General features: G+C 45.3%; 1 protein-coding gene across 1 annotated transcript in view; it reads right to left on the minus strand.

Moving 5' to 3' along the window:
• Nucleotides 1–2,030, minus strand: part of BLMH (bleomycin hydrolase) — a 42,957-nt gene extending 40,927 nt beyond the window's left edge. Inside the window, exons 1-2 of the mRNA XM_019650439.1 lie at nt 1,865–2,030; nt 1,348–1,545 (exon numbers count right to left, since the gene is read on the minus strand). Of these exons, the coding sequence (XP_019505984.1) occupies nt 1,348–1,545; nt 1,865–1,877 (211 nt within the window). The 5' untranslated portion in view covers nt 1,878–2,030. The remainder of the gene's footprint in view (nt 1–1,347; nt 1,546–1,864) is intronic.
• Between the last annotated feature and the right edge of the window lie 11,144 nt (nt 2,031–13,174).

The raw sequence follows: 13,174 nt of genomic DNA on the forward strand, positions 1-13,174 counted from the left end.
ACACACACACACACACACACACACACACACACACACACACACAAAGAATAAAGAACTGACAAAAAAAATTTACTCGTTGGTGTTTTGCAAATATTCTTCATTGAACAAGTCACTTTATAACAAGAAAAGAGAATTAAAAATAAGTAACTATAGTGTCTTTTGAAAACCACTAATGACTTAGTATAGCAGATCTTTACCTTTTGTTTATGTGTATGCCACCTCTCTCATATCCACTATATTACTTCCTATTAGAGGGAATTTGTATGAACTGTTAATGTAATAACTGCATGAAAATAAAGTATGTAGCTCATGTGCTATTATATCTTTTGTAAATAAAAGTGACACTACAGAATATACAAGACCTGATCTCTTCCAAATGAATATTTCCAGGCTTTTCCCTAAGAGGCCACTGCAGTTTTAAACTACGTGAGTACTTCTGTGACATTACTAACTGTATAATTTGTAGCTTGACAGTCCACACCACCTCAAGCACTTTCTACTACGGCAAAACATTAATTATTGTAAGGGCATGATTTTTTGCCTTGAAATTTAAAAATCAACTTTACTGAGATATAATTTACATACAATAAAATATACCTGTTAAATTCTGACTGGCTCTAAGCAAGCATTGATTTGCTTTCTGTCAAAGTAAGTAGAATGGGAGTAGTTTTAAAACGAATAGCCTTCTAAGTCTTTTTAGTAGAATTTTGTTGTGAGAATGTCCTCTTTGCTTAGATTCCTGGATAACTAATCTTTCACTGTAGCTGTTTTTCTGACAGTGGTGCTAGGTAGCAGATAGCAAAACAAGAGCTCTTGACCAGTAAGGCATGAGAACTGAATATTTTTGTGCATTACAAACTGATCTGTTTGTGGAAACTGAGCCCATTAGCACATTTGCTCAAGTTGCAACCAGGAAGCATATTCAAAAATAACATTTGATGACATGCTGATGTGATTACATTGTGTCTTTTCCATTTCACACATCTGTATATGGCCTTGGGGCAATTTGGGGGAGTCCTTGAGGGCATGACCATTTTTCCATGGTGTGTTTTGTAGCAAGAACATATTATCTCCACGACAGAGGGCTGCAAACACATAACTTCAGCACAGAATATACTGAATTACATTCAAACATATGACCATGGACTTGCCACTTTAGTGCTCAAATCAGATATGCCAAAACAAGTCACAAAGGAATGTTCTTGAACCTGCTTTTACCTGTATCTGTTCTCTAGGTATTTACTACCAGTTCTTTCAATACAAACCTCTGCTTCCCTAAGACCACTCTTACAATGGGACACTGTCAAGAAGGTTAAGTAAAATGTGCAAGAAGTTTTAAGACCTCACCTGAGCTCTTCTGGTTGGTGACTGGCTTGCCTTCCAGAGGCACGGCGTGCTGGAACACATGCTGAGTACGCTGGACCGTAGCCCTCTTCAGACAGATGTCCAGCAGGTCGTGTGTGGTCCCGACATTCTGGGCAAGTACGAATTGAGGGTCAGAATTCAGTTTCTGAATCAGAGCAGCGACCTTCTCCGAATTCAGTCCTGTTGGAAGACCAAACGGGATTATAACACCAAAAAGAGGCCGAAGTGGACCGATCTGGGACTCCCACACCCTGGCTCTTAACTTCCTAAGAACATCCCGAGCTGACCATTGCAGTGGAGAAGCCCTTTCCCGGCGTCCTCCCCCAAGATGCTGTCTCCCTCCCTGCCGCTCCAGCCTGCTCAGACAGCTCCATCCCCGCCATCCCCGCCATCCCCGCCGACCCGTCCCGGCCCTTCCCCGCCGCCGGGCCCCAAGGGCCCAGCTGAGCCCCCAAAGAGCACGCCGGCAAAGCCCCTGCGGGGACGAGCGGAGCCTCACCCGCGTTGTTCATGGCGCCCACGCTGCCCAGCGGGGGAACGGTAGCTTTCAGGGTTCTCAGACGAACGTCCGGGATGCACACCGGCTCTCAGACTACGCGTCGCGAACTGCCCTGCGCACCCCCAGTGCCGGAAGGAGGAAACGGGGTCCGTGGAGGCGGAATGCGGAGGCCGACAAACGGGGTCCGTGGAGGGACAAAACTCTCACCCTCGCGTTGCTGAGTCAGCGCCGGTGGGGTTGGCCCCACCCGGGGGCGGACTGAGAGGGACGGGCTCGCTGACGCACTCGGTCCTGCCCGCGTCGCCGCCCGGGGCTGTCCCTGAGGCTGCTCGGCCCCCGCTCCCTCTTCCTGCTGCCCACAGGCCGCCCGGTTGGCGCCGGCGCCCTCGGCCAGCTGCGCTCCCGCTTCCGCGCCACGGGGGCGCCCTTCTAAGAACAGCCTGCCGCGAGCGGGTAGCCTGAGGGGCTTCATGCTGGGTCCAGACCCTGGAAACTCTCGCATTGGAGAATAGACCCCATAAAACCTTTTCAGAAGATAAAAGTGGGCTCCAGGCGGCAGGGCGGAGCCGAGGGGCCTCATATTTAAGCACAGGGCTTGGGGTGGCTTGGCTCCATCACAAAAAACGTACCCCCAAAGCCCTACCCATAGGCATCCTTTGCCGACCAATCGCTGTATTTTTGAATGGCCACTTGTTGCTTGGATTCCGATCAGAACCAAGTTCTTGTATTTGCGGGGAAATCGGTACCAAGCTCTTTCCCACCCACTCAGAAGCTGCTACCACAGTTCTACAAATAGGCATCTGCTCGTTTCAAGAAAACTACCCATTCTAGGCTTCATGGAGTCGGTGAGTGTCTGCTCCCCAGCCCAGCATGTACTGTGAGCTTTAACTAAGGGGAATGACAGAGGTCAGTCTTAAGCATCCATGCTGTTTTGCCAGACCTACAAAACCTGCAGATCGCCCCCCCCCAACCCCCCTCTGTAAGATAACAGCGGTTTTCCAAGGTTTTGAGATGGTGAAGTCCTTATATATCTTTTCTTTCTTTTTTCGTGCTCTAACATCTCAACTCACAAATGATAAAACAAATACAAATATACCTGCCTTAGCATTGAAAACCCTGACGCTGCTGCTCACAACAGTGCGAGTCTTCTGTGGAACCTAGGCTCTAGGTCGTAGATGGAAAGGCATCACTGGTTCTAAGGAACTCTAATATCTGGGAAAATCCACACACAGACACGAGTCCGTCATTTGAAAAATTGTTACCAGAGACCCTTCTGGGTCCCGGTGCTTGGTATCCCGAACAAAGAATTGAGCGAGACACCAAAAGGCAGTTGTGAAAGAACAGTTTATTCAGAGCGAAAGTACACTCCAAAGAGATAGCAGGCCCGAGCAACAGAGAGGCTCAGGAGACTCCAACCAGTGAGGACTTGGAGTTTTTATTTTAATTTCTCTAGAATGGACCACTCCTCTCTAGGTGTGGGGCCACTTGATTGACACCTGTAATTGACAAGAGGCTATTTTATTACCTCATCTTTTTAGAGTACACATGTTCCTTCCCAGAATTCAGTCTGTTATAATAATATTAATGAACTTATGGGCATATGCATGATATTATAATAATGGTATAATAAGGTTAAGGTGAGATGAAGGTCGGTATAGTCTTTACTGCACAAGTGTGAGTGACGGGTCTAATCTATTTAGGTAGTTTTTGTCTCCTAGTGTCTTCGCAGTGGTTAATGGTTATGGTAGACAAGGGAAAAATTTGGGGGTAGAGGGGAGATTTCTGGGAGGTCTCTGGGTGGTCGCTCTCCCTAGGCCGTGTCAAATGTGCAGGAATGTCTGGAGAGCCCATTCCTATCTCTAACTGCCTGCCTCATTTCCCCTGAGAGGCGTGATCCCCATAATTCTTGATGGGAAGTTGAGGGACAGGAGGTGTCTTCCGTATCTGCTTCCTGCTGAATGTGGTCGTTGTCCCTGCCTATTGGGGGATTCACAGAACTCTTCCCCTAACTGATCTTAGATGAGGGGAAGGGGTCTCGAGAAAGACCACATTGGCTTCCTTGGTCAGGGTGTACTGAAAGCCTTGCTGGGACATCATTTGTATCCCAATGGCCCCTCCATGAGGATAGATAATTTTTGATTAATAGATTTAAAAGTTTTGGCCCAAGGAGCAGGACTCAAAGCTACAGACAGGGTGAAAGTCCATTTAGCTTCATGGGGCCTGTGGCCTTTTCCTGTGGTTTTAACCAGTTGTTCAGGTGGTGTTGTTTATCCAAGAGTTGGACCCGGAGCAGCCTGAAAAGACTGCTGGGTCACAATGATTACAATTAACAAGCTTCTGGGTAATTATCTGAAGTAGGGAGTAAGAGACGTTCTATGATTCAGGCTAGGAACAATCTTTAGTCTAAGGTTAAGAAACTGATTAAGACCAGGAACTAGGGAGCTAAGAAACTAGGAAAAAGGAGACTTAAAATTCCTGTAGTGAGGGGGCTCTCCCGTATCAAAATCACAAACTCTAAAGTCCCTAGAGAGACAGACCTAGCTAAAGTTTGGGGATATGACATAGCAACTGTCTTCAGTTAACTATCCTATTCTGAGATTCTTCTGATGTCTGGAACAGGCTAAAGAAAAGGAACAGGCTAAAAATTATGCTGAAAGAAATCATTGGTCCTTTCACAAACTAATACTCAAGCATCCTGACAACTTCATAAAATTTTATTCAATACCCACTGGGTACCAGGCACTGGGCAAGCTGCTGATGATGACGAGACTAACGAAGCTTAATTTTGCCCTTAAGAAACTCACAATGTAGTAGGAAAGATGCTAAATATCTTTCAGACAATCTTTACTAACATACCAGTGGTGCTGTAGAAATAGTAAGGAGGGAGCTGTTACCTAGGGTCAGAGGTACCTGAAAAAAAGAGGTGACAAGTAAGTATAATCTTAAAGAGTGGATGGGATTTTACAAAGCAAAAAAATCCAGAAGGGTGTCCAAGGCATCAGCAAAGGCACAGAGACATTAAAGCATATGGCAAAATCATGTTTGTTCAAGAAACTGTGTCATAGTTTGATGTGGTTAAGAACAAGGGAGGTGTTGAGATCTGGTGCAAGATGTAGGACTGGAGAGGTCAGTTTGGGTCAGGATATGAAGGCTTTAATGCGTAATGCCTGAACATTTGAACTTTATCCTGTGGTTAATTAGAAACCAAAATAGGTTTGTTTTCTTTTTTAAGATTTTTATTAAAATATAGTTAACATACAAGATTATATTACTGTAAGGTATACACCATAGTTATTCAACATTTATATACCTAAAGTAGTGATCACTATGATAAGTCCAGCAATTATCTGACACCATACTATGCTATCACAATATTATTGACAGTATTCCCTATGCTGTACTTACTGGTTTTCCCTTCATCTTCCCCCCTCCCCTTTTAATTTTCAATTTCAGTTGACATTCAGTATTATTTTATATTAATTTCAGGTATACAGCATAGTCGTTAGACATTTATGTAGTTTAAGAAATGATTGGGCCAGCCGAGTGGCGCATTGGTTAAGAGCTGGCTTGAGACGCCAGAGGGCCCCGGTTCGGATCCCACATATGAGGCCCAGTGACACTGCCCTCTACAGCTAAGATGCTGAACAACAGCTCAACCTGGAGCTGGGCTGCCGTGAGTCACCGGCAACGGTGTAGGCTGCAGCCCCTGCTGCAGTGGGTTGCCATGGCTATGGTGTGTAGCCAGCAGCCAGCGTGAGAGGCCAGCAGCCGCAGTGAGCGGCCGTCCAGAAGCCGGCGACTGATCTGCCTCGTTCAGGAAGAGCGCAATGATGGTGCCAACTTGGCCTAGTGAAGCAACGTCCTCTACAACTAGACTGAAGAACAAAAGGACAGCAACTTGTCTGTTCCCCTTCCCCCAATTTCCCAGCGCTGTTCCCATCCCCCAATTCCCCAATAAAAATCCTTAAAAAAAGAAGATACTATTTAAAAAGAAAAAAAAAAGAAATGATCCCCCTGACTAGTCTAGTAACCCACCTGGCACTATACATAGTAATTACCATATTATTCACTATATTCTCTATGCTTTATTTTACATCCCCATGACTATTTTGTAACTACCAACTTATACTTCTTAATGCCTTCGCCTTTTTCACCCTGCCCCCCAAGCCCCCTTCCACCTATCACCCTGATAAATCTAGTACCCATCTGACACCATACATAGTTATTACAATATTATTGACTGTATTCCCTATGCTATACCCTACATCCTCATGACTACTGTGTAACAACCAATTTGCACTTCTTAATCCCTTCCCCCTTTTCATCCACCCCTAACTCCCCTCCCATCTGGCAACCATCAAAATGTTCTCTGTATTTATGAGTTTGTTCCTGTTTTGCTTTGTTTGTTTATTTTGTTGTTTAGATTCCACATATAAGGGAAATCACATTGCATCTGTCTTTCTCTGTCTGACATTCCACTCTGCACAATACCCTCCAGGTCTATTCATGCCGCTGCAGATGGCAGGAGCCCATTCCCTTCCATGCCCAAACAATATTCTGTTGTATATATGCACTACCTACTCTGTATTCACTCATCCATTGACAGACACCTAGGCTGCCTCCACATCTTGGCCATTGTAAACAATGCTGCAATGAACATATGGATGCACATGTCCCTTTGAAGTAGTGTTTTGGGATTCTTCAGGTAAATATCCAGAAGTGGGATTATTGGGTCCTTTTTTGTGTCTTGTTATAGCCTTTGTTTTAAAGTCTGTTTTGTCTGGTGTAAGTATTGCTACTCCAGCTTTTGTGTTTGTTTGTTTCCGTTTTCATGAAATATCTTTTCCCCATCTTTTTACTTACATTCTGTGTGTGTTTTTAATAGGAAGTGAGTCTCTTGTAGGCAGCATATGTAAGGGTCTTGTTTTCTTATCCGCTCAGCCACCATATCTCTCTTTTTTTTCAGATTTTATTGGGGAACTGGGGGAGGGGAACAGACAAGTTGCTGTCCTTTTGTTCTTCAGTCTAGTTGTGGAGGACATCGCTTCACTGGCCCATGTTGGTATTATCATTGCGCTCTTCCCGGGTAAGGCAGTCTCTCGCTGGCCATTGGATGGTTGCTCACAGAGGCTCATGGCAGCTCACGGCAGCTCATAAAAGCTCACACCTGCTGCCGGCCAGCCCCACTGCAGCCTACGCTGTTGCCAGCCACTCACGGCAGCCCAGCTCCAGATCAAGCTGTTGTTCACCATCCTAGCTGTAGAGGGTGCAGCGTCACTTGCCTCATGTGGGATCCGAACCGGGGCCCTGCTGCTCAGAGCCGGCATCCCAAGCCAATTCCTAACCAACACGCCACTTGGCCGGACCCAGACATCATATCTTTTGATTGGAGCATTTAATCCATTTACATTGAAAGTAATTGTTGATAGATATGTAGTTATTGCCATTTTATTATTCATAGTTTTAAACTTTGGCATTTTTATTGTAATGTGTCTTGGTGTGGGCCTTTTTGGGTTCATCTTGTTTGTGACCGTCTGGGCTTGTATATTTATTTCCTTCTCTAGGTTAGGAAAGTTTTCTGTCATTATTTCTTCAAAAGAGTTTTCAATTCCTTGCTCTCTCTTTTCTCCTGGTACCCCTATGATGTGAATGTCGGTATACTTCATATTGTCCCAGAGGCTCCTTAAACTACCCTCATTTTTTTGGATTATTGTTTTCTTTTTGCTGTTCTGTCTGGGTGTTTTCTGTCACCTTATCTTCTAAATTGGTGATTCGGTCCTCTGCTTCATCTAATCTCCTGTTAATTCCCTCTAATGTAGTCTTCATTTCAGGTATTGAATTCTTTATTTCTGACTGGTTCTTTACGTTTTTTGTCTCCATTTTTATGTTTCCTATCTCTTTGTTAAACTTCTTCCTGAGATTACTGAGCATCCTTATAACCTGTATTTTGAACTCTGCATCTAGTACAATAGATTGCTTGTCTCCATTTTGTTTAGTTCTTTTTCTGGAGCTTTGTTCTGTTATTTTATCTGGGACATGTTTTTTTGTCTCTCCATTTTGGCTGCCGCCCTGTGTTTGTTTCTATGCATTAGGTAGGGCTACTATGCCTCCTGGTCCTAGTAGAGGGCCTTATGTTGTAGGTGTCCTGTGGGACCCCGTGGTGCAGTCTCTTGAGTTACCAGAGCAGGGTGCTCCAGGTGTGTCCCTTGTGTGGGTTGTGTGTGCCCTCCTGTTGTAGTTGAGCCTTAGTTGCTGTTTGCACATCAGTGGGAAGGACTGACCCTTGGGCTGATTGATTGTGAGGACTGGTTGTAACTACAGTGAAGGAGCTGTTGTGCAGGGGCTGACCTTAAAGAGCAGGATTTGCGTTAGCGGGGTTCTGGGTGTATTATCCTTGGAGGTGGCCTGGTGATGCTCTGGCTTGGTCTGAAGCTGGCCACTGGGTTTGTGTGCCAGCCCTAGGGCCTCCTGTGAGGGGACCCGCTGCAGGCCAAGTTCAGCCACAGCCTGTTCCCTGCCCCAGGCCCCCTGGCTTGAGCCACAAAGCCATCTGCAGATGGTTGCTGCCCATGCTGGGCATGGAGATGCCTCAAGAGGCCAAGCTGCAAACCAAGGCCGGCTGCTGCTAGTGCTGGGCTTAGGGCTGCTCAGCCAGAGGTACGGGACATGCTGAAGCCACATGCTGCTTGTTTGGGGTTTGTGAATCTTTTAGAGATATTAGGAAAGTCTGCAGCATGAGCCAAGACAGGCAGTTTATACAGAAAAGCCACTGAAAGCAGCTTGGGTGTGCCAAGAAGTTGGGTGGGGCAGGGTCTCGGAATCAGGGCAAATCAAAGGTGTTAGCCAGGTTGATGGAGACTCAGATTTGGTGGATGCCTGCGTCTGCCTGCTGGGAGGGGGTGGGCTCAACAAAGAAATAATGGCTTCTGCCAGCTCCTCCGTCTGGGAGAAAGCTGCTCCTCCTGCTCTTGCCCTGAAACCAGACGATTCAGTTCCTCCCTGTATGTCCCTGCACTTTTTGAGCTGCTGCCCCAGTGCTGGAGCTCAGAGCAAATGAATCTGTCAGCAAGTAAGTCCGTGGGTGGGCCCTTTAAGAGGAACACCTGGGACTGCAACCACCCTCGTCTCAGCCACAGTCTCCACTGATTTGCACAGCAAGGAGTTATGGGGACTTCTCTCTCCAGCACTGGAACCCTGGGCTGGGGAGCCTGGTTTGGAGATGAGACCCCTCGCTCCTGTTGGGGGGGGGGAGGATATCCACAGCTGAGATATCCCTCCCAATTTTTAATGGTCACACGTTGTGTTTGTGTGGGACCAACCTGCTCTGTGTCTCTTCCCCCCTTACCAGTCTTGAGGTGGTTTCTTCTGCATATCCTTAGTTGTAGGGCTTTAGTTCAGCCAGACTTCAGGTGACTCTCAATGATGGTTGTTCTGTAGTTTAATTGTAATTTTGATGTGGTTATGGGAGGAGGCGAGCACAGTGTTTACTTACTCTGCCATATTGACTGGATCTCCCCAAAACAGGTTTTTAAACAAAGGAGTAATATGCTCAGTTCTATGTAAAAGAAGAAACACAGTGGCAGTGGGGAGGGTGATTTGGAGGGGAGGGATTCTGGAGATGGGGAAACTGGTTAGAAGGCTATTCCAGTAGTGCCTTTGGGAGATGACACAAGCCTTAAACTGTGGGAAGCCAGACAGACAAGATTCCTGCTCTCCTGGTGCTTACATTCTAGTGGGGGGAGACAGATAAACAAATAAATGCAAATAATTTAAATAATAGTATAAAGAAAATAAAATAGATAATCTAGAAGTTTTCAGTTGAATGATGTGCTTGATGGTGGTGTCATCAACCAAGAGAGGGAATACAGGAAAAACAGACATGTTTGGGAGGATGTGAGTGAGTAGATAATGAATTCAGTTTGCACCTTGGCAAGTTAGGGGTACTCACAGGACACCCAGAAAGAGAAGTCCAGGAGGCAGATGAAACGATGTCTAGAGATTAAGTAGGACACATAGATCTTGGAACAATGAAAGCAACACATTTGTAGAGGGAAAGAGTAAAGCAAAAAAGTGATGAGGACTGAGAATAGTACCCTGGACGGCAGCATGCAGTTGTACAAGGTATTCATGGTTCAAGGGTACCAGGCGTCGGGTGAATGGGGCCTGAAGTCCAGCCCAAGCTCGGATTGCTAAGCCATGAACCCTGGCCCAATAAGGGTATGGTGCACCTTTTACTACTTCTTACAAGGATGCCATATGGGGGTAGCATTCGCTCTAGAAACTGTAACATATAAAGAAGGGGTGAAGGCAAAAGAGCTAGCAGAAAAAGACAGAAAGAGCAGTTACAGAGATAGGAGACCTGGAGAGTTATGTACTGGAATCTCAGGAAGGCAAGGAGAAGATGGTGACTGAGACTGAAAGCTTCAGAGAAGTAGGATTGAGTTTGGCAAACTGACTGAGAGGTGACACTAGAGGGGGCAGCTTCAGCGAAAGGGCAGGGCAGGCAGAAGCCATGCTGCACTACATTGAGAGGAAGGAAAATAGGAGGGAAGCTCTTTTGGGAGGAAAGGAAAACCTGTGTCTACCTGGAAGAGATAAAAGGCAGAAACCAGGGCTGATGAGAGATTAAATATACACCAGAGAGTGTACAATTGCTAGAGCCCAAAAAAAGAAGAGGGATGGAATGACTGGAGAAGGTGGAGGGGACCAGTTTTACAGCTCCTGCCACCCTTTACTTACCAATGATTACATTTTGCCAGAGATTCCTATCATCATCATTTGCCAGGTCTCCTGCTGTGCCCTCATTGTCAGGGTGGCACCCTTAATACCAGCTTTCCACCCAGCAACCCACACCCATGCACTCAGCCCCTATGTGGGCACAGAGAAGAGGTGCAGAAGAGAATTGGTTCCCCAGTGGGTTCACCCCAAATGATCCACCCAGGAAGGCATTTCCCCAAGAATAGAATTCTTAGGATCTAACCCTCTAACTCCATCCAGAAGAGATGTCATTAGGCCCTGTGACACCTCATGGAACAAAGCAACCAGAAACAGAATTCTAGTATTACATCCACAGCATTAAAAAAGAAAATATAAGTCCTGTCAAGTGACATCACTTGCCACTGCAGATATGCCTCCTGCTTGTTACTTTCATGGGGCTCCCCCCAGTTCAAGCAAACAGGGCCTGTCTCAAGGCAAATTCTCCATCCTATGACCCCCTCCTTTGCTGTCCAGCAGTCTTTGACATGTGTTGGCCAACTGCATTTACTTTAATGGAAAAGACCAGATTTGTATGTTGGATGGAAGTCTGGACTAGAGTCGAACACAAATATTCCGCAATTTTATGAAACAGTAAATTTCAGGTCACACATCAGTGTCCTACTGGGCCAAATTCAGCATCTAGATATATTTCTTGGCCTGTGCGGTGTTTTTAAATTTTTTGAGCCGGTATTTAGAATTGGGAAGCTTTGTGTACAAACCTGGGTTGCTGGCTTCTCTTGAAAATATTGTTGTTTCTTCATGATAGTCATTTCTCCATCAAATGTAAAACACAACAAAACAGGTGGAAGGGGTCCACATATTTTTCTTTATATCTAGCTTGCTGTAATCATTTACATTTATTGTCTTGAGTTTTTCAACTACTGATTTAGGGTGACTTAGGTGGAATTTGGGAGAACTACCCCTCTCTTTCCTCCCTCACCCCTCCCCTTAACCCCTAATCCCTGCCTCCCGGGGATGAACAGGACCAGCAGGACCTGACCCCACTAAGGAGTCCAAATATGGGACACTGGGACTTTCTGGGTCCAGAGACGCTTGTGTCCCTTTGCTCGATTTTCCTCCAGAATGTGGCATACACCCACCTGAGTATAGGTAACTGACAGCTTCAGAGCTTCTCGTACCCTCCCTGCCATTCCTCCACTCCACATGGGCTTGACCCAACCCTTGCCTCCCTTTGCTGAGAACACTTCAGATTTTAAGTGTTCAACATATTCAACATTCATTGTAAATCATGTCTGGGCCTTTTTAAAAATATATTTCCAATGTTCTGGAATCACATTGTCATACCAAGAATATTACTTCTACCTCTAGATAATGACATTTCTGCCACTCACTGTTCTAGGTGCTAGCAATTCACGGAGCATGCCAGGCAGAGGAAACAGCATATGCCAAGGCCAAGAGGCACGAATGGGCTTGAGTATGATTCAGGAACAAGGAGAAAACCTGCTCAAGTTTTGTGAGTATTTGAATTATGCAAACTTGAAATCATTCCTTATAAACCATTAATAACACCTTACTATATGCACAACGTTTGAAACAATGTGAAGCCTTCACAGTGCTTAACATGAATTGCATGTTTTCAAAGCTGGTGGTGGCTCAGTGAATTAGAAATTTTATGCTGTTGCCACATGCCGGAGCTATTTTCGCTGGTAAAATAGTGTGTTCCCTTCAATAAATTTACATTTAGTACTAAATCGTCTTGCTAAATACTATTACTAAGTAGTCTTGAATTATGGATGTTTTTAATTTTGTATGAAGGGTTCAGGAATGTATCCCTGACTAAAACTCAACTGCACTAGGATTGGTGTGGCAAGAGTGTAGAGTAAATGTTGGGGGAAGGAAGACATGTAGGAAGTGTGAGCTGAGGTTGAAAAGATGGTTTATAGTCAGATTGTGAAGTGCTTTGAAGGGCACACATTCTTTATTCATGGGGATATTACTATAGCCACAGAATCCTTCCATAGGCAGTGAGAAGAATGGGAGAGAATCTTATTCAAGTGATACTGCCCATAAAGGCAATAGGTTGGCATTATATTTTTCCCGAATATTTCATCCCCCCCCCTTCATTCATTTATTCAACAGCTTACTGAACACTTACTGTTTGGCAGCAACTGTGCTAGGCATTTGAAATACAAAAATGAGTATGACATTGGTCCCTGACCTCAAGGAGCTTCAATCCAGTGGGAAAAATCAAAAGAAAAAGCAAAATTAATCACTATTTTTTGATTAGTGCAAAAAATATTCAGTGAGCACTGAATATTTTGTGCCAGGCACTGTATAAAAATACACAGGAAATCCAGACCGACACAGTTCCTACCCTCCTGGGGCTTACGTTCTAGTGTGGGAGACAGATAACATACAAATCAATGCAGATCATTTCAGTAGTGGTATAAAGAAAACGAAACAGGGCCGGCCGAGTGGCGCGATGGTTAAGAATTGGCCTGGGACACCAGAGGGCCCCAGTTTGGATCCCACATATGAGGGCCAGTGACACTGCCCTCCACAGCTAAGATGCTGAACAACAGCTCAACCTGG

The sequence above is a fragment of the Hipposideros armiger genome, unplaced genomic scaffold (genome assembly GCF_001890085.2).
Source record: "Hipposideros armiger isolate ML-2016 unplaced genomic scaffold, ASM189008v1 scaffold_141, whole genome shotgun sequence".
In the NCBI taxonomy this organism is placed as follows: domain Eukaryota; kingdom Metazoa; phylum Chordata; class Mammalia; order Chiroptera; family Hipposideridae; genus Hipposideros; species Hipposideros armiger.